This window comes from Hippocampus comes, unplaced genomic scaffold (genome assembly GCF_001891065.2).
Source record: "Hippocampus comes isolate QL1 unplaced genomic scaffold, H_comes_QL1_v1.1 scaffold82, whole genome shotgun sequence".
NCBI lineage: Eukaryota > Metazoa > Chordata > Actinopteri > Syngnathiformes > Syngnathidae > Hippocampus > Hippocampus comes.
The window spans coordinates 4,020,298-4,042,242 of NW_017805135.1; the positions used below are offsets into that span (position 1 = coordinate 4,020,298).

Here is a 21,945-nt window from a genome sequence, read left to right on the forward strand (position 1 = left end):
TAGAATCGAAACAGTCCACAACAAGCTACCTAGTGGCTCGTGGTACAAGCACGTAACGGTAGACTTTGTGACTTTGAGGCATTTTTCTGTCGTTGATAATTTTCATGTTTATTTGGTCAACCTATGATTTGTTCACATTTACAGACAGTTTACCCATTAGACTTTTTTTTTCAAAATAAATTTTCAAATTGGCGTTTAGCAAGGTATCGGCTAGCTCAAGCTCACAGCTTTGAAAGGGGATAAAGACAAATATAAAGACACTCATTCACACCATTATCAAACATCAAGATTTCTGATTTCAGTGGCAAACTGTAAAAGTTGTAAAAATTTGCACCACAGGGACAAAATATATAAAAGATAAAAAAAAAGACATTTTCAATCTTTTTCAATTGGTCATATTTTGTCACTATGAAGTCATGTGTCAGTTTCTGTGTAGTTTTGACATTTTAGTTTTTTTAAGGAACAGTGACGAATATTCATTTGTGAATGACTATCCTGTACTCAACTCAACCTTTCTTCATTCGCAGCCAAAATGGCAATATGGTTTTCATTGCGGCAGCTGTAGCAAAGTTGTTAGTATTCTGTGAGCGCGAGCCATCTCATGGCTCCACTCACCAAGCGGAAAGACAGTCAACAGCGAGGCCGCCGCGGGTCAGTCAGGGAGCAAGCCCCTTCCTTGTTGGCCGTGTGACTGACCGACACCTTCCCTGCCGTCATATAACTCCCACCTCGGCTGCACTGCAATACTATCACACCAAGTAGATGACTGAATGTTACTTTCATGCTCTGCAGATACTCTAGACTGTGTGTTCACATCTTAATTATATCATTTTTCTTTAGCATTCACACGGTGTTATAGCAGAATTGCTTAGGGCAGGGATATTAATGTGCGCCTGGCAGCAATTGAATGTGTTATCAGTTAATTCAGCCACCTCAGCAGGATATCATCATCCACTCAATGGGTGTATTTTCATACCCATCAGAGCGTTAGAAAATCCAGATGAAATGTTAGTAGCTCAGGGCTTTACATTGAACAAAATGCACTGTAAAAAAACATGCACTCAAGAAATTTGTGAAACAGCGAAGTTGTGAAGGGTGAACTGCGTCATAGCGAGGGTTCACTGTACCCCAAAAGGTATAGAAGTAGATGATTGTGACATATCCCATGAGCCTCCTCCAGTTACAAGTACCGAAGCAATCAGACATAGAGTAGAAAAAAACATTTAGAGGGGAGGCGAGGCTCACTGTGGCAGACACGAAAAACCCTTGACATATCAGACTGGCTTTACGCTCACATTCTGGCGACTGACTTTTATCGCAATCCGCCCCCCCCCCCCTTTTTTTTTTCGACATTATTCCAGTGGCATTTAACAGATGCTTGTGGTCACTGCTACTGCAGCTTTAATGAAGCTTTCTCCATTTTTACAACACTCGCAGCACTCAACAACTTTCCGACTGACTAATCAGAATTTAGCCACAGTGCTCCCGTCTTGCTTTTTAAAGGGCTGGTAAGTTCTGAATTAGTAGAAGAGGAAATGCAGCATCTGGACAGGAAGTGGGACTTCCTGATTGGGGGGGGTATTAAGGTGGGGGTGGATGGGCCTAAATCTTAAACACAGAGGTCAAAAACTGCGGTGGGGTGGCAACATGCAAGTCGTTCGATGTTATGGCAGTCACTGTAATTTTCTTAGACAGATGTGTCCCCACCCAGCACTCCAAAAGCAATAGCAGGCCTCAACACAAGTTAGCATGGATGGATGGAAGGAGTTAGAAGCATTTTCATGCTTCCTTTTTGTATTCCAATCTTCCTCATCAGAGTAGTGAGTTGCCGGTCACTTTTGTGTGAGAGGTGGATTACACCTTGGACCGGTCGCCAGCTAATTGCAGGGCGCATACGATCAAACAACCAATTACACGTTCATTCACACCTATGGCCAATTTAGCATCTTACATTTTTTGGATTATTGAAGGAAGCTCGAGTACCTGCAGAAACCCCACCAAGTACAGATAAAACAGGGCAACTCCACACTGAGTTAATCATCATCGTTTTCAACTCAACTCAACTGTATTTATAGAGCACTTTCAAACAGCCATCACTGCATACAAAGTGCTGTACATGGAGCAACTAACATATATACAACAATAAAGCAATAAAAGGCTAAAACCAAACTAAACTGACCTCCGATAGGAAAAGGGTTCTCCACTCCTGGATTAAAGATTTACTTAATACTCTTTTCCAAAGCTATTTTGCTCCTCTGTTGGCGAGCCTGGGCCTCTGTGAAAGTGTGTAAATTACATGCGAGATCAAACAGTGTGAGTGTGCCTTACACCGAAGACTCTGATCCAGCCATTTTCACCTCACCTCCACCATAGGCCCCATTAGGCTCTCGAACGCATTGCTCGTTTTTGTCCGCAAGAGCTACCAGCGGGTAAAGAGGCAATTATGCAGCAGTGGTGGCATAATATTTCATTCCCTTCACATGGTGGACACTAACTGCTTCATGAAGAATAGGACAGCGGGCGCAGAAAATGGGGAGCTCTCAAGGGCATGGTGCTTCATTAGGAGTGTCGCTTTACTGGGAGGATGAAAGCGTTGGCGTGCGTTCTGGTTTAGGCCAGGTGGCATTGAGGAGATTCGTGACATCAATGTCATCATAAGGCAAGACCATCTTCAAATAAGACCAGAAGAATCCACCTAACTTTGGTGCAGCCATTCCTCCTTTTTTTTTTTTTTTAACACAAGCAGACTTACTGCAGTTTCTTTTGAAATCAGCCATTTATTTAATATTGTTACTTTATATCCCGCATGATAGCATGCATGGTGGTAGGTGAGATGAACTTAACATGTAACATTTAGCATTCTTCCAAAAACCCATTTGTCCAAATAAGGCCTTCCCCCACTTCCCCCATAATAGATGAAAAAAAAAAAAAATCTTTGGAATTGAAAGACCGCTATAGACAAGCTGATAGACAGTGACACGTGTTCTTTTTATAACTCAGACAGATGTTCCTGGCTTCTGCTACTGTGTGTTGGCAGATGCGAATGGTTTGCATATCAGTCTAAATGTGACCCTGTAGAAGTCCAGCAAACCAAACCGAACTAGACCAGTCAGCATAAAGTTTTATATGACAATTTTTTTTTTCTTGTCATTGTCTTTAGAAATCCGATCCAGTGGTCGTGGGTCAAAGGACGGCAGCACCAAGCAGCTTCCCCTGTATGACACTCCGTACGAGCCCACGGAGAACGGTGGAGACTCTGACCCTGAACGCTCGCGCTGCCCTCGAGAGAGTCGACTGCCTCAGGACGACGAGCGGCCGCCCGAAGAGTACGACCAGCCCTGGGAGTGGAAGAAGGAGAGAATTTCCAAAGCCTTTGCAGGTACTGTATATGTGAGCTGGGATTTATGGTTATAAAGTTGCTGACAAAGTGCCACCATGATGAATTTGACACTGGGAAAGGTCTATTAAATAAAAGGTAGACTGTAGAACGTTGACATTCTTAGCTTACCTAGGAATTCAACGTTAACGAGTCAATGTTATAACTTGCTATTAAGTGAACTGTGTCGCTGCTTTATTAAATACGTTTTACTGACATCTGATCGTTCTGTTGTCGTGTCCTTGAGCATAGCTCCATCTAGTGGATGCATTATATATTGCGTCTTATAATGCGGTGCGTCCAATGTCTGAAAAAAAAATAGGCCATTCATTAAAGGTGCGCCTCATAATCCAGTGCGCCTTTTAGTGTGGGAAAATACGGTACGTTCACGCTGCAGCCGTACTGGATATGGCAATGTGAAGGAAATTGTGAACATGCCTCCTCCTTGGAGATGTATCATCAAGCAAAAACTCATTGGATTAATGCAGAATTATTGCTTTTGATTGTATGATGTTATCCTTGCTCAGTTTTAGGATTTTATTTGCTGAATTTATGGCAAATATTAAAGCTACCTACAATATGCCGGATAGGCTGACATATCGCTGCGACCCGGTTCAACAATTGTGCCAGAGACGGACGGAGGGACCATGCCGTCCCAAGGATGGAATGGCCATCTCTGCTCCTTCGTTACAGTATAAACTCATTGATCCAAGCATCAATTGAGGACCAGTTGCAGTTGACAAAATCTTACCATGTAATCAGACAATTGTTTTTTTATGGCTATCAAAAGGGAACTGAACTGTACCACTTGGTGGAAAAGTGACAAGACTGTGGTTCTTACTATCCGAGTGAATCAAAATTGACAAGGTTGTCATTCCTTGTCATTTTTAACCAATTTCCATTTTCTCTCCTGGTTCACTGTTCTTCCAGCTTTAAACACACATCCCATACGCTTTTTCTCTTTTCCAAGCACCTGCCATCGTGTTTATTCGCAGGTGTTCCTCCTTTGTACTGTTATTGCCTTTAAGCAGGGGGATGGGTATACATATTTGGTTCGGCTGGCAGGTGCATGTAAGGCCAGGTTGGCTAAGGCAGCCATAACATCAAAAGAGGGCTGTTCTAGACAAACAAATATGCACAAAAAACATTTGAATAAATCATATTTAATCAGCCCTCCATATATATATGTGTATATATATATATATATTTTCTTTTTTTTTGTATCCTTGAACAGCTCTGCTTTGTTATGACTGCATTAGCTACGAGGGCTCTTTAAGTGGCACTGGATCAATTCCCCACAGAAGAAAGGACTACACTTCTAAATCCCCCACAGGTACCACCACTGTGCAACTGGGCCTCTTTGTCTTTCTCTCTCTTTTTTTTTTTTTCTTAATGTGATGTTTTCACCATAAATCATGTGCTCAATTTGAGATTTATACAGGGGGGGAAAAATGCCCTCAGGTTGCGGTCTTTTGATTAATAGGATGAGAAAAGGTCGGTCTCTTGAAGTGAAAATCAGCTGGCTTTGAAGGTGTACGCCACTGGAATGACATTAGCAGGGGCAGTGCAAAGACAACAAATGTGAAAATATTGCCAGTTTTCTTCAGAATCATATTGTATTCCATTGATTTGACAAACACACCCACCCACCTGCTCACCCCACTTACAGTGGGCTTTCTTTGCAATGACAACCAGAGCTCACAATGGGGCATTGGGAATAGGCAAGTGGCTACTTGTTCTCAAGTGGCCCAGAGTTTGAAGAGAAAAATGGGCTCCCACAAAGATAGCAAAAGCAGCACTTGTATTTTCGCTTGTGAAGGTCACACTTCATCCCACGCTGCCAAATTTCCACCCTTCTGTTCATTTTCTGTTGTACTTAGTTGTTGAATTTCATACTTGATGGCTGGAGAGACACACCAGAAACCCAACTATTTGCATACAACACATGTATTATTATTTTTTTAAACGCCGCTTATCCTGTCCAGTGTGTCGGAGAGCCGGTACCTAACCCAGCTGACTTTGGGCGAAACACTGGACTGGTCACCAGTTAGTCGCAGCAGATCGTCAACAACCATTCACTCTTACATTCCTTTCGGTCACTGAGTGAGAATTGACCCCACGCTGCCTGCACCAAAGTCAAGTGAATGTACCACTACACCATCCGGGACAGAAGAGACATTAAAAAGTCCATTTTCCATCTGTCCTCTTTAAGAATGTATTCGACTTGCTACCTCTGCGTAGATAAGAGTTGCAGTCCTCTCAATCATGCTTCCTCCTCTCTCTCGTTATGTTGCCGTCAAGCAGCACTCAGACATTTGTTTTTACACACACTTCAACTTATATTGAAAGCCCTCGTTACATGTGTCTCGTTTTTTACTATGCCAGTGTCAGCCGGGCCTTTAAAGATGTCATTTAAAAAAAGAAAGCTGCACCTTAAAAGACCTTTGATTCATCTTGGTTGTGTTTCTAAACGCAGGACCTGAAAAACAAGGATGTGAATTGAGTCCAAGCCTCGTCCTTTGATGCTTACTCTTCTTCAAGGTGTTGAAACACCCTTAGATCTGTACATCAAGGAGCCTTTCTCCATATCAAGGCCTCAGCTGGCGTAATTCCCTTTTTTGAGATGTGCAGGGGAATAAGATCTGATGTCTGCAGTCAGTTTACGATCCGGCATCAGGAGATATAGATTGATTTAATCTCCACTTGAGGGAGACGTCTTTTTAACCATTGGTTGCTATGGATTCTCCCGGAAATATGCTTATCAGTGTGGAGGAACGCTTTTGCCAACCAAAAATGTCAGAGATAGAGATTAAGTCAGGACTATAACGCAGGGGCGGCATCAAGGATCAGTTTTGCAAAAAATGTGGGATAAAAATGATATTGTAATGTATCATTGTCTGTTCAGACACTGTTCCAACACACACGTATGTGGATGATGAATATTGCTACGTATCATACCTTTGTTTGGTAAGATACTGTATTGATACACCGTTATGTGGACACAAGATCAATATTGAAGTGTATTGTCATAATACTGTTTCGATAATCTTGCATGTGGACAAAAAAAAATAGATGTCACAATGTATGGCATTGTTTCGATACTGTATCGATACACCAGCAGATAAAAGCCCGATTCTCATCGTAATGTGTCGTACTTTTTGAAAATATGCAGATATAAACAAAAATAAATTGCTATGTATCATTTTCTTTGATAAGGTACTGTATCAATACATAAGGATATGTATCAAATTGTTTTATCGGACACCGTGTCGATACACTCATTCACAGTAGATATGACTCTGTATTGTATTGTTTCTGTACTGATTGACCAGAATCGAGAGTAGACAGAAGGTTGATCGAACTACTGCATTGTTGTTTGGTACAATAATGTATTGGTTATACCAGCATCTGGCCAAAAGATAAATATCACTATGTATCAGGTTGTCTGTTATGATACGGTATTGATACACCAGCATGAAATATCAGTACTTGTGCTCTCAGCTGATTTCCAACAAAGTGAATCCATAAGTGCCCCCAACACAGCACACACACACACACACACATTTTATCCAGTTGTAAACGTAGTTGCCGTTCTCAAAATGCAATAGTTCTTTCCATTGCCAAGCCACTAACTATTCTCTGTTTTATTCTTGTAGCAAGTGAAGGACGTTATGGGCGCGGTAATATCAGTGACTGATGTACTCGCCGCCAATTGAATTTTAATAGGCCGTTCCAGCAAACATGAAAAAGCTTCACAATTTTATACAGCCACATTAAATAGGAAAATGAAAGTGTCGCCCAAACAAAATATGATGAGAATGCTATCATAAAACGCTTGCGCGCGCCGCCCGCTGCCCTCCCACTAGGGTCTGATACCACAATGCCAGACTATTTATCCTCGTTAATGATCAGCCAAGGGGAGCCAATAACACTCCACAATCTTTTTTTATGTAAATTCCAAGCCTTGTTAAGGTGTTGGGAGAGTGCGCGGACTTGCGCTTTTGGTTAATCGCTCATCCTTGCCGTGACCTCATCAATAGCAGCAGCCTCAGTCGCACAGTGGCAACAAAAGCTTCTTCTGCTGCCGCCATTGACTGAGGCGCTGATGGATGAGTCAGGAGCTGAGGAGTAACCATGATGTATGATATGCGGAACAAATGAGGAAGCCTGTATGGGAGCAGGAGGAAGTGTGCTGGCGTTTTCAATCCGTTGCTCAAAAGGATCAAGCACTGGAAAATGTAGATGCTAATTAGCATTAGCATCAAGCTAGTAGACTGAATGAGCTATGCTTGTAAGTCTTTGTGGACAAATGATCAACATCTGAGATTTATGGTGTCACTGTTTAGAACATATTAGGCCAGTGTATGAGAAAAAAAGGATTGATATCACTCTGTTTCATATTCTTGTTTAGTATACACCAGCTTGTAGACAAAAGTTTGGTATCATTATGATTCAAATTGCTGTTTATAGCTCCACTTTATGGATTGGATCAAAGATTGATGTGACTCGGCACCTCACTGTTGTTTGGTATGATACTGTAATGATGTACTCATACACAGAAATGATTGCCCTCACCATTTATCACATCTCTACAGGTGTGTGCAAGAGTCGCCTTTATGAATTTTTAATGACTCTTCCCCGGGCGTAACGAGCCAGAAAGTCCTCAAATAAATCATCGATAGGCTTAACGTTTCAGCGGCAGGAGGATCCTGAAAAAAAACCCGTTGTCGTGCAGATGACCTTCAAGACGGCCCTCTTTCTTTCAAACGTGTCCCGCCGCTTGCTCTTATCTTCCCTTGCACACATTGGCCCACACACACACACACACTCGGGTGTCCCCAAAACGTATTCACCCGCCTCGCAGGCTCCTTGTGGCCAGCCCCGCGAAAAGACTTTCATCAAGTCTGCATCCTTTTTTTTTTCATACAAATGGAGCTCTTTCACACAAACATGCTCTGAAATGGAGCTCCATTGTACAATGTGGTGGATCCTGGCATTGAGAAACCGTGCACCGGAGGGGAGCAAAAACGAGGTTCTTCGTGCGCATAATTTGCGGCGTAAACACGGCCGTCTCGTGTTGAATATGCACGCGTTAGCAATTAGCCGAGTCAATTAAGCGGAGCCAAATGAAATGGCAGCAGAGCATACAGGCATGCTAATGAATAAGCCTCAAGTAACGTATACCTGCCTTTTGAAGTCCCGTTCATCAACGTCGAAATAATGCAAGGTCAACACATGAAATGAGAAATTTTTGAGAAAATTGCCGCATCTTCTCCATTCTGTGCGGTTACTACCACCAAATGTGGTCTATTGTTGCAATTGGTTGCGCTTTCACACACGCTTGTGTCTTCCCAAGCTAACTTTTTCCTTCCTCTTTTGCTTCCTTTTCTGTTTCCAGCTTCCCGGTTTAGTCGATTCAACCACCTCTCTTACCTCAACTTGTTAAATGTTTCACGCTGTTTTCTTCTTCCTCTCTTATCTCTCCGCCCCTCCCTTTGTTGTCATCCGCCTCCTTCTTTCCTCCTTGGGACGTCTCTTGCAGTAGAGATTAAAGTGATCAAGGACCTTCCGTGGCCCCCTCCGGTGGGGCAACTCAACAGCAGCCCTCCCCTGGTGGAGGAGCTGGAGTCGCCCTCGCAGACGGCTCAACAATCTCCCGGACAAGCCGCCAGTGAGCAGCACCAACAGGGTGGGTGTTGGTGTTCCACTTGTCCAACGTCAGTCCCATTGACTCCCAGCATCCATCATTTCATCCATTCTTTTACCATGTATCCATCCATCCATCCATCCACCCTTTTGTTTCACTTACGATCAGTATGGAGAGTAATTGGAGATGATGATGACAGTTTTGGAAAGCCAGAGGGCATTAATGAGTTTTGTCTTGATGTGGTTTATTCCAGTATTATTTTTAGACCTTGAACTTGGCTATTCAGAAAAAACAAAAAAAGGTTTTGGTCACTCTGCCAGCTTATTTAGGCATCGTGACGAAGCCATGAAGCTCTCCTCAAGGCCATTGATATGAGGTATGAACCAATGAGGTTTGTTGGAATTACATTTTGAGATCTTTGCAATCCCCCCCAAAATGTTTTTGGTCTCTATGCCACCATATTAGGTTCTTTTACACAGTATATAGACATATCTAGAAAGTCTTCATCAAGGCTATGAATGTAAGGTTTGAATCCATGTGGTTTGTTGTGATGCCATTTTTCCATCTTTTCAAGCACAACGGAAAATAAACATGAGGCGATATTGACAAAATAATTGCAGAACTAGAAAGACCTCATCCAGGGTGTTGAATATGATGTACAAGTCAAAGTAAATTAGTTCAAGAATCAGTTTTGATGCCTTTATGAGGTTATTGTGACTACGCTATTAAATATCAAACCTTCAAGGCTGTCAAGCTGAGTTTTTTTTTGGCTAGGCATGGCTATCTATGTCTCCCATTAGACAATTGGTTCAAAAAAAATGTGATTACGCTTCTTGTCTAGTATTCTATGCTAATTACAGCATGTGCTATGATCGGTATGAGTGGGTTTTTCCAGGGATGATTGAAAGAGCATTTAGTAGCAATAGTAGTGCCAGGCACTTGCTTTTGTAAACACCGCACTTTTTCCATCTGGATTACACGTGGCGGAAAATCACTCACTCCTGTGCTGAGTTTTAAGTCCTGAAGGCTCATTAGTTTTAATTGTGCCCAACTGCCTCTTGTCTGCGTAATCACTCACTCTGACCCCCCATTTCCTCTTGTCAACACTCGCCGCGCTTCCAGATGGTTCCCCAAATGGCGGCCTCCTCGCTTGAGTAGCTGGAGAAAAACAAAATCACACTCATCTTAAGTTGTTTTTAGTCCATGATGTAAAAATAGTCACTGTCGTACAGACGTAGGCAGAAGTTAGCTTGTGTAATATCACAGGTTGCATGACATGTTCGCAGAGGTGTGGATAGTGGAAGTGGATGTTGCTGCATGAGTGTTTAAGACATGAAAAGTGGCTCTGGATTTTCACCCAGGCTGGCTTATAATGTCAAGGATCACTTGTTATTGTGTAAATTAGCCCTGCTGTTACATCACAGTGGAACAGAAGTTCAGAATAGCTCGCTCACAGATACATTTTCACAAATAGGCACCAAACAAAAGATTTATATGGTTGTTTGATTTCACACTTGATTGGTAGCCCGGCCCTCCAGGGACCTAACTACTTGCATACAGGTAATTAAAAAGTCAATCACTGAGGAGTTTGGCTTTGGACTTTCTGCTGTATTTCCTCTTATTGACGCTCACAAAGAAGTGACTTTCTCTAAAAGACGCACCGTGAACTGCCGTCATTACATTACATCGAGAAGTGAAGGACGTGTGGCAGAACTAATGCAAGGGAATGGGATCTCCCCCCGTGGAGATCAGCGTGTAAAAGGACACCCCTGTGCGCTGTGGGCGAGGACTTGATTTAGGTCGGCCATTCCATGGGAACGTTTTCTGCGCCCCCAATCCCCCATCAGCCGCCATGTGAGTGGCTTTGGGAGTGGAATCCAACTGTAAAGCGATACTCACCCGGTCTGAGCAAGTGCGGCAGGTTTTCGGGTGCCCTCTGTGACCGTGTGACTCCATTTGCTAAAGTGCTTGTCCTCATAAGGGTCACGGGTAGGCTGGCGCCTCACCCATCTGACTTGGGGCAAGAGACGGGTTACAGACTGGACTGGTCATTATGATAAGATTAAACATTACAGAGGGCTCCCTATAAACAGATAACTATTCATGGTCACATTCAAACTTAAGGACGATTTGGATTCTTAAATAAAACCTGACAAGCTTGTTTTTGAAATATGGAGGAAGCCTAAGAAAACCCATGCAAGCATGGCGTGAATTCAGCCTGAGCCAAGATTTGAACCCAGAACCTTTTGTGTTCGAGGCAGATGCGCGAACCACAGCTCAACATGCTGTCCCACCTCGCCTCTCCCCTCAGCAAAAAAAAATAATAAATGAAAAATCCTGCTTGCAACGTATCAGCTTGTAGACGTTCCCACACAGACGTTGTTGTTCCCACACAGACGAGCTCAGCTCTTTTGAACTTTGTTGCTCATCAAAACAGCAACACTGACATAGGCACTTCAAACCCCAACAATATTGCAAACACATTACTAAAGGCGGTCTTACGAAAAGTGTAATTACGACAGTTCACAGATGCTTTTGCATCTGTACACATCCTAAAATTTTCAGATAAATATATATTTTGAGCCCACCCGAAATCATGAATATTTCACTATCAAAATACCTTTATTACATTTTGACATACAATCTAATATTTACTTGACAGCCAGACGCGTTCTACCCTGACCTTTTTTTTTCCATTTCAATTTTTTAGAGTGCTTCCTCAAGAAGGCTGAAGCATAAAAAGGGGCGTGTGTTCCCTCCATCCGTCAGCATCCGACTGACACTTTCATTCGATTCCATCGACAATCGCTGCCCCAATACATGCATGACAGTTTGTGTGTGTGTGTGTGTGTGTGTGTGTGTGTGTGTGTGTGTGTGTGTGTGTGTGTGTGTGTGTGTGTTTCTGCAGATAACTGTGCACATTCTCATCCCTCTTAAGCTGCCTGTCGGGGCCTTTTGTTCTCCTGGCCAATCATCTCGTCAATCTGTTGGAGAAAAGAGGAATAAGATCGACTCGCTGATGTTGGAGCCTAAAATATACATTTTACGCTCGGAGGGAAGCAAATGCAATCCTTTTCAATTTTAATCCAATCTGATCCTCCATCTTTTTTGTCTTGTCTCGGTTGGACGTAGGTAGACAAGAGAAAGATGTGGTCAAGTGAGCAATACGTACACTCGTGTTGACCAATGGACTTTTTTTTTTAACTCTCAAGGTTTTATTTTAACACACTTTGACAGCATTGTTTGTAGGAACGGTGATAACAAGCATTGTGGACGTGTGTGCGTGCAAGTGATTGTCACGTTGGCATGTTTAGAATATGGCATGAAAAAGCAGACTGCAAAAGGTGAAGGAAGAAGTTGAATTTCAAACAAAACAGCCGTCAACAGGGATAAGAGGAGCAAAAACCTTTGTTGTCCCCATTGGTCAGTTGCCATGGGAACAAAATGTAGCACACTCATACCACAGTGGCAGTCGTAATGTGATATCCCGAGAAAACCAAACATGTCTTGAACGTGGACTCACCTGGAGCATCTGTTGAATGCTTTGCCTCCATCTCGTCCACAAACGCCTCACCACTAGTCTTGAGTGATTCTGAAGTCACTGTTTTCCCATCATGCATCAAGTTTCGAGACCAAGGACATTAAAAAAAACACAAGTTAGTTGGATGAATCAATTGCGTGAGTTTGCGATTGCATCAAGGGCAATGAGTTCATTCATGAGTGGAGGGGAAGGGGAGCCCCTGCTGTTTAAATTTAGAATGACACACTAGTGTGCCTTCATTGAAGCAGATGACATCGTGCACATGAACACCCACATCAGGAGTCAAAACGTATGCACAGCATGTGTTTGCATAACATTAACATACATGGCGCATAAAGTAATCACAAACACAACAGCAGGTATGGATTTACTACCAAAAAGTAATTTGCCAAGAAAGCGTGATTGATGAACAGTGACATACGTAAGGGCACTTTACTCAACCTAATGGCGATAAAAATGGATCCATCTTGGATAAAATGATTATCCTGATATTTTATGTGCACATTCTCATCCCTCTTAAGCTGCCTGTCGGGGCCTTTTGTTCTCCTGGCCAATCATCTCGTCAATCTGTTGGAGAAAAGAGGAATAAGATCGACTCGCTGATGTTGGAGCCTAAAATATACATTTTACGCTCGGAGGGAAGCAAATGCAATCCTTTTCAATTTTAATCCAATCTGATCCTCCATCTTTTTTGTCTTGTCTCGGTTGGACGTAGGTAGACAAGAGAAAGATGTGGTCAAGTGAGCAATACGTACACTCGTGTTGACCAATGGACTTTTTTTTTAACTCTCAAGGTTTTATTTTAACACACTTTGACAGCATTGTTTGTAGGAACGGTGATAACAAGCATTGTGGACGTGTGTGCGTGCAAGTGATTGTCACGTTGGCATGTTTAGAATATGGCATGAAAAAGCAGACTGCAAAAGGTGAAGGAAGAAGTTGAATTTCAAACAAAACAGCCGTCAACAGGGATAAGAGGAGCAAAAACCTTTGTTGTCCCCATTATTGGTCAGTTGCCATGGGAACAAAATGTAGCACACTCATACCACAGTGGCAGTCGTAATGTGATATCCCGAGAAAACCAAACATGTCTTGAACGTGGACTCACCTGGAGCATCTGTTGAATGCTTTGCCTCCATCTCGTCCACAAACGCCTCACCACTAGTCTTGAGTGATTCTGAAGTCACTGTTTTCCCATCATGCATCAAGTTTCGAGACCAAGGACATTAAAAAAAACACAAGTTAGTTGGATGAATCAATTGCGTGAGTTTGCGATTGCATCAAGGGCAATGAGTTCATTCATGAGTGGAGGGGAAGGGGAGCCCCTGCTGTTTAAATTTAGAATGACACACTAGTGTGCCTTCATTGAAGCAGATGACATCGTGCACATGAACACCCACATCAGGAGTCAAAACGTATGCACAGCATGTGTTTGCATAACATTAACATACATGGCGCATAAAGTAATCACAAACACAACAGCAGGTATGGATTTACTACCAAAAAGTAATTTGCCAAGAAAGCGTGATTGATGAACAGTGACATACGTAAGGGCACTTTACTCAACCTAATGGCGATAAAAATGGATCCATCTTGGATAAAATGATTATCCTGATATTTTATGAACATTTATGGAAACTGGATAGACAGTGACACTTTATTCATACATAAAGAACATTCATGATTAGATAAATGGCAAGTAAAAACATTTAGATTTCCTTCTTTTGAATTAACAGAGAATACTGCTAATAAATGCTTTTGTTGTCCAATTAAAAAAAAAGTTCATCGAAAAAGATTTAGGAAGGCAGACATTTTTTTATTCCAAAACAAACTTTTCAGTGAGATTTTGTACGGTTGCCACCAAATTTAAACCACATATACTTTCATTGACTTGGGAGCAATTTTAATTTTACCTTCGAGTTCATCATTTCAGATGCAAATGTCCACCCCGAGATTTTGTCCAACTGTTACCAAATTTGAGGACTTTGTCATTTTTGATAAACTATTTTTTTTTTTTTTTTTGCTGTTGCAAGGTTTTCGTTGTTCCCCCACCAAAAAAAAAAAAAATGTTGCTCTCCAAATGTAATGAGAATTTCCGAAATTCAGCTCCAGAAACTAATTCACATGTAATTTGGTGGACAGGTCTATCATGAGTAGACCCACAAAATCTGCCATTTAGGATCCTTTTAGCATTCCCATGGATCCTTCAAAGACTAACTCCAAGCAATGTTGTTTTACTGCTATCAAATCAAAATATGAACCATGTGCAATAGAAAGCTGGGTGACGCTACAATGCAGGTATATTTCGTTTTGATCATTGCATGTGTGCTCAGCACAGTACCAAAGCTTGATGACTCAAGACTAATAACGCAGCTTCACATAGTCGGAACTTGACCAAATGTCTTGAGATTAATTACAGCCCCACCCTTTAAGAGATTCATCACCCCCCTCCCCCACCCCCCTTTCAGCCTTCTGCCTGAAATGTGTTTAGAATTGCATGGCGGGCCGCATCAAATGTTCTCAAAGACCATATGTAGCCCACAGGCTCAACACATCTCTATGGACATTTTGTCACCCTGGCTAATAGAACACTCGAGATGACTTTCCATTGATGACAGAGAGACGCTGCCAGCCCTGTACGTCAGTTCTCTTCATCAAAAGCCACAGCCGTTGATATGTCAAAGCGTTCGGACCGCTCAACATCTGCTATGGAAGCCACTCGCGCATGCCGGCCTCACCACCGGCATGTCAGCGTGTCTCTAAAATAGGTCTCTTCCAAAGCCAAGGGTGCTGCGACATCAATTATCGTGATGGATGATGGCGGGAAAGAGACCAAAAGCCACACACATGGGAAACACACACAAGCAAAGGCTGAGCGGCCATGTGAGCCTGACGTCATTGCCCACTAAACAAGTTTGGTGACTTCTACCAGTCGGCCTTGAGCGCACAGAACCTTGTCATGATGTGTAATGTTTAACTTTTCTGTGTTTGTATGTCTGCTACTGACACGTTCACACATGTAGGAATGTAAATATGCATGTATTTATATACGATGTGTGTGTATGTAAGAATGGGTTGATGTTTTGCGCCTCCTTCCGCTGTGTGAACGTTTCCGTTGCTTGGGAGAGTTGTGCACTAATTGACGCCATTGCTGCATTCAATCCCAGCCAACATTTCACGCAGTTTCACTGCTATTTCCATCGGTTTTACGATAGTCCGGGTCATAAATTTTGGGACATTAACATAACTCATCTTTTGGGTTCTAAATAACACTACAGTGGATTTGAAATGAAACAAACAAGACACAAGTTCGACTGCAGATGATCAGATTTAATTTGAGGGTATTTACATCCAAATCAGTGTAAGAATTACAACAGTTTCTACATGTGCCTCCCACTTTTAAGGTCTCAAAAGTAACGGGACAATTGACTGCAAAATTTTTTTTTTTTTTTTTTTTGCAGTCCAGTTTGACGGCGTGGAAAAATCTAGAACGTCGCCCACCAAGGATGGGAAAACCCGTCCGCTGCAGCGGCACTCCAGCGGCTGCTTGGTAAACACCAAAATGACGTCAGCAGAGCAGCTCGGCTCGTCCGTAGGGGAACGCATCGATCCCAGCATGGCCTTGGAAAGCCAATTGTGAGTTGCTACGGGTCGAACTATGAATTTGGGTGGGTTGCGTTAAAAAAGAAACAACAAATGAAAATACGCCTGAAATAGTTTTAGCTGTATTACTCAAAAGATGGTTGGCCAAGTTCACTTCAGACTTAACCGTCAATAGTGAGTAGAGCTGAATAGAAACCACGTAATGGAAACGGGACATTTAATTTCCGGGTGTGTTTTACTTTCCTCAGCTGGTACCACGGCGCCATCAGTCGGACGGACGCAGAATGCCTGCTCCGACTGTGCAAGGAGGCGAGCTACCTGGTGCGGAACAGCGAAACCAGCAAGAATGACTACTCCCTCTCACTTAAGTAAGAATGACATTGTCCTTTTTATGGAACCGCTTACAAATTATTGAATTGGATAGGTGCTGGTGTGACGTGCCTAACAGACAATTTAGGAGGCACCATACCCCAAAAGCGGTACTGTTTGGAATTCAAACCAAAGTTCTGGAAAAAATATAGCTTAAAATTCAGCATTTGGGAAGTGGGTGAGCTCTGTAGCATATCCCGGCTGTTTTAGGGTGAGAGGCGGGGTCAACCCTGGACTTGTTGTCAATCACAGGTCACACAGACACAACAATTTAACTCACATTCAGACTATTATTCATTGAGTGGGAACTTCCTGCGCCGAAGTTAGGCGAATGAATCACTCCATTGTCATTGATGTGTACACAGAATTTACAGAAGCATTTAGTCAATGAATGACTTATCCAAGGTTGACCAACTCTGTATTTGTACATTCTGTTGGTGTAATACGAGCGCTCTAATACTTTAGTGCATGGGAAGCTCCACCTGGACCACAAAGGTATGCTGACTGCATTGTCCCGTTATGCTAATGATCTTCACCTTTCCCACCTCTTCCTCCCGCCAACATTGCCCTCATCCTTCACCTGGCCACACCGGCCTCAGAATCTACTGACAGTTCAACTATCGCCGCCGTCCATCAGTGAACCCTGACCTCCTGTGAAGGGCGGCTCTTATTGGCCGAGTTATGTCTTGACATTTTGCTGCGGCGAACTTTCCAGCCCCAGGGAGAAGTCGTATCGCATGCTTGTCGCCAGAGCAGGTTGCCACGACAACAGGAATGTTGCTAGATATTCTCTGACAGCGTGGCAAAGTGATTTATTTGCTGGATGTATGGAAATATTCTAGATTTGAAGGCAGACATATGACATTTCGGAAGGTCCTCCCGATCTTACGAGGACCTTTAGACGGGAGATGAAAGACAAACAGATGCCGATTAGCCTTTAGCTTCAACTTGCTGGAGGCAGGAGGAAAATAAGAATGGTATATCGTACATTTTCATCTTGATGCTTCTGCACCTGACCACCTTGTCATTTATTATTCTGCCATAAACAAACAAAAAAAGCATTATACATGCTTATGATACATAAAGCACTCCCTAATTAATAAAATAATTAATGTAATGCCAACTTTGAGGTACACGCAACCCCCAGCCATCGCTAGCTAACTTGACAATTTCTCTGCCATTCCAGCTGTCACTTGAAAGTGGCTTTGGATCTTCGCCCAGCCACCAAGTCAGAGGAGGTGAAACGCAGTGCGGTGGTGGTTATAATGTAAATTGATGCAGGTGCAGCATGGCTCACTCACAGACACATTTTCCAAAATCGTCCGCAAACAAAAAAATGTACTTTGTTTTCTTCACATTTGTTGGATGAGGAGGCACTCCGGAGACCCAACTGCAATTAAAAAGTACATTTTCCATAATATGTCCCCTTTTAAAGCTTTCATTTGCCAAACTGCAATCTGTTGATGCTCAAAGCAGCCAAAGTAATTTCCCAAGGGCTCCAACCAGCGACGCACTCTCAATAACAAGCACAAATTCAATATTAAGCACAAAATGATCAATAGTCGCACAACCACGATCAACGTGCTCGACCTTTTGGGTTAGTAGAAGATTGTACTAAAACAATCAGATGGCCACAATAAGAGTTTTTCGGGTCACTTCCGTGGGCCAGAAGATATGAGTTAGCCTTCTGGATCCCGCCACCGCCATTAATCCACATCACAAAAGTGTCCAGCTAGACCTCCATAACGAGCCAGCAGCCATTAAAGCAGATATGCAGCCGGTGCAGTAACTTGATTTATTTATGGCCTTGAAGCTGCGGTGGCTGCTGCTAACTGATATTAAAGGTTCGGCATAGGATAACTTTTGTGACCCCTCCACATAAAAGATGGTCGTACGGGGTGATGCGGGAAAAAATTAAAGTCACATTTCCAACAAGTTCACTTTGGTTCACACACATAAAAATGTATTTGTACAAATGAAGGTTTCACCCGTAGTGAACGCCTTGGCCGTAGTGGACACCATAACACTGATAGATGTCCCCTGGCAAGTACTTGAATATGTTTAAAGCATGTTGGAGAGGTATTTTTTTTCTCTAGTTGGTGGATTTTCACCTATTGCAGGTGTGGCTAGAATGTATCCACCATGATAAATGGGGCTTCACTGTACTGAGAGTAGTAGTCAAACGTAGAGTCATTCACTTTACCGCCTTTCCTGTCTTCGTCACTGAATCGTATTTCTCCCAGGCATGTTATATAATCTTGTTATTGTTAGAAAGTTTGGAAAATAGCTTCCCCCGAACAGTTGCAACAAGTAACTAATCATCTCCAGCCATTATATGAGGAGATAAATTAGTTCCTGTTAAATTGTTTTTCATTTTGGTACACACGTGTAGAAATGTGTACGAAGGAGGCTTCCCCTTAAGTCAACACCTTACCTCTAGATGTCCGGTACTATCTGTAATTGAGTAAATACATACCCTGGGTGACAATTTCATGAGGAAAAACATTATTGAATGGATACTGTGTTGACAGAGTCCATCAAAAGCAGTAATACAAACCAACCAATGGCCTGTATAGTGTCTTAGATTCACTCCTTGGAGTGGGGTACACCTATGCTGATTTCTCACTCACAAATATTGAACAGGTTTACAATCTATTTAGGACAGCTCCTGACTGTTCTCTGAGGTGATCAGAGAGGGGGGAAAAAAACCCTCAACACCCCAAGTCCACATCATAAGACAATCGCACACGATCATCTTTTAAAGGCATTTGACGATTGGACATTTGCCGACTTTGATCGGATAGGAGCAAAAATGCTCAAATGGTAAAATTGTTTTTCCTTAATGACTGATCTAGAATTTTAAGTCAATCTTCCGAAGGCCATAGCAATGGATGGAAAAGCACTCTTCAAAAGGGATTGCTGAATAGCCCAGAAAAAAAAAAAGAACGTGCGATACATCACAATACTTCGGCGAGACTTCTTCCCTAATGTGCTGCTGGGCGTCAGACGACATCAGTTCTCTTGCCTGCGGCGCGAGTGCGGGTCAGGCCTCAAAAGCAATCTTTGGACTGATTGGTGGTAGCGGCCTACGTCGGAGCGCCTCAGAAGCACAGGTGACGAGTTCACCCCCGCTCGACATGAGGCGAGTTCCCCAGCTGCCACTGAGATTGAGCGGAAGGCCCAAGGTGAGGATGGTCTGTGTCTCGGATTGCTGAAAGATGCATGAGGCCAAATGGTGGCACATGTGTGCGCTGCATTATTGATAAAGAGCCACAAAGCCTTCCCCAGTCAGTTTTCTGACCTTATGGGAAGTGTTTTCTGTCTGCCCTCCCAACCTCCTCGCTCTTCCCCGACGACTGCTTAGTCGCAACGAAAGCCTTTTTAGTCTTACAGAATGAAGTCTCACATTTATTGGTACAATTACTTTGAAGCACCTGAAGAACAATGAAATCGTCTGTGACGGGACAAGGTTAGGTTTGGTGTTAGGTAACTGGTGTTCATAGATCCTATGGACTAAACATTAAATATATACCTTCCCAGCAGAACTCTGTTGTTAACGTGTTTGTAAACCAAAACAGCAGCACTTACCAAAGCACAATCTTTCGGTGAGTCAAAGTGTTGGTGTTTTACGGGCTGATTCCTGATGATGTGGAAGTAGTCAAAGGGGGCCCTCGGCAATATGGTGTGAGACAGAATGGTGTCGGGGTAATTCAATTTGCGCTCATGTGAAATGAGGGATGCCCGCGGTATATTTGACGCTCAGTAAAATTTTAAAAGGTTATCGCCAAAGGCAAGGATCATTACCGTTTGACAGACTGTCTATTTTATTTTGACATCTTAGATTCTTATCACTCAGATCGTCATTTTACGGGATGTCGGCGGATGTCGAAGGCAGGGAGATAAGCCGCCATTGCCAAGGACGAGCAAGCTCAATGCGAGCCACGGCAGATATTCATCTTGCTTTGACAAAACCTGTGCTCTATTGCTCTGCTGTCCTCGTGGCTTTGTGGGACAATATGGTGTATCGACAAGCCCAAATCATCTGGGAATCTTAAAATTGTAATTGGGCGTAAGAAGTTATATTAAAGGTCAGGACAGAGGAGCAGGAGTTCAAGTTGGGGTGACAAGATAAGTGATTAGTGATTAGTGAAAAGGGTCAGGGGGTGGGAAGAAGTTAGGAACCCTTATGAATCAGGGTAGGAGTTAGCACTGTTGTCCTTGTGGCTGTCTCACAAGGACAATATTGTGCATCAACAACTCCAAACATTTGCTGGCAAATCATCGTGGAATCTAAAAAAAGAAACAACAAACCCTGAAGTGTTTTTCTGTTTTATGTGCGTCTCTATGTAAGCTAGCATACGCCTCCAAGGGATTGATGATTCATCAAAAACACTTTGTAGCGACTATTTTTAGCAAGAGGTCTCCTGGCTGGCGAGCACAGACTAACAGAAGTGGCAATACAGAAAGTACAGAAATGTTCCAATTTCAAGTCATTCACGACACTCAGGAGACTCAATAACAGAGAAGTCACAGAGGTGTGTTTACTCTGCTTGATTCGAGAAATATTACACAGTGGCCTCGTCTGTCAAGAGGTAACTACAGGAAGTCATCGACTCTTTTGACAGCATTATGTCATTCTTAGGACATCCTCAGATTGAACCTTGTGCTTTTTTTTCAACACTCTGTTGTTATTAGTCTGCTACTTTCTCTTTGTGCGTGCGAATACACCCATTGGGGTAGGGGGGCGTACACTTACAATAGCAGATAATCAAAGAAGGAATTTCACATCCCGATTTCCACATTGTCCAGATGAAGAAATACATGCGCAGTACTTAAAACTCAAAATTTCGACCAAAATTCTTTCGTGGTCTGTTGTAGAAAACACTGCCATCTTTGTTCAGACACATAGAAATGTTAGAAATACAGAGTTCGGCATTAAGGTTAAGTTATGATTTGGGGTTAGGTTTACGGTTTCGGTATTGTGATTGGGATCGGAGTTATGGGCGAGGGACTTACATTAACTATTTAACTGTGTATTTTTCCATCAACCACCTCCGATGACCAAAATATTGTGGTAGTTTTTGTTTTGCAACTTTCTGATAGCACAATTAACAACAAATATGAGTTGCTCAGTCTAATATTCAGAATACTCTGTTTATTTCCTTAACAAGATATATGGAATGTAAATAGCACGCGGTTCCCTGTGGCCTGCCTCAGAATGGTAATTTTCTATTTGCGAGCACAGGATTATTGAGAAACTGTAAAAGGTATTGATCTGAGGCTGGTGGAAGCGTGCAGGGAGCCTCTTCATTTGCTTTTACTGCTCTAGCTTAAGTGATTTATCCTGAGGGTTCATTAGCCTCATCCCCATGCCAGGCACGTGACACCCTGCACTTTAAGTACAAGTCT

The 21,945-nt window shown here is 42.7% G+C and overlaps 1 protein-coding gene across 3 annotated transcripts in view; it reads left to right on the forward strand.

Moving 5' to 3' along the window:
• shf (Src homology 2 domain containing F) overlaps positions 1–21,945 on the forward strand; it is an 85,890-nt gene that overhangs the window by 60,153 nt on the left and 3,792 nt on the right. The window contains exons 3-6 of one of the 3 annotated variants that reach the window (XM_019866657.1): positions 3,161–3,379; positions 8,919–9,065; positions 16,026–16,200; positions 16,416–16,535. In XM_019866657.1, coding sequence (XP_019722216.1) covers positions 3,161–3,379; positions 8,919–9,065; positions 16,026–16,200; positions 16,416–16,535 — 661 coding nt within the window. Of the gene's footprint in view, positions 1–3,160; positions 3,380–4,610; positions 4,710–8,918; positions 9,066–16,025; positions 16,201–16,415; positions 16,536–21,945 lie in introns of all 3 variants that reach the window. The other 2 variants (XM_019866659.1, XM_019866660.1) reach the window with 2 other exon arrangements.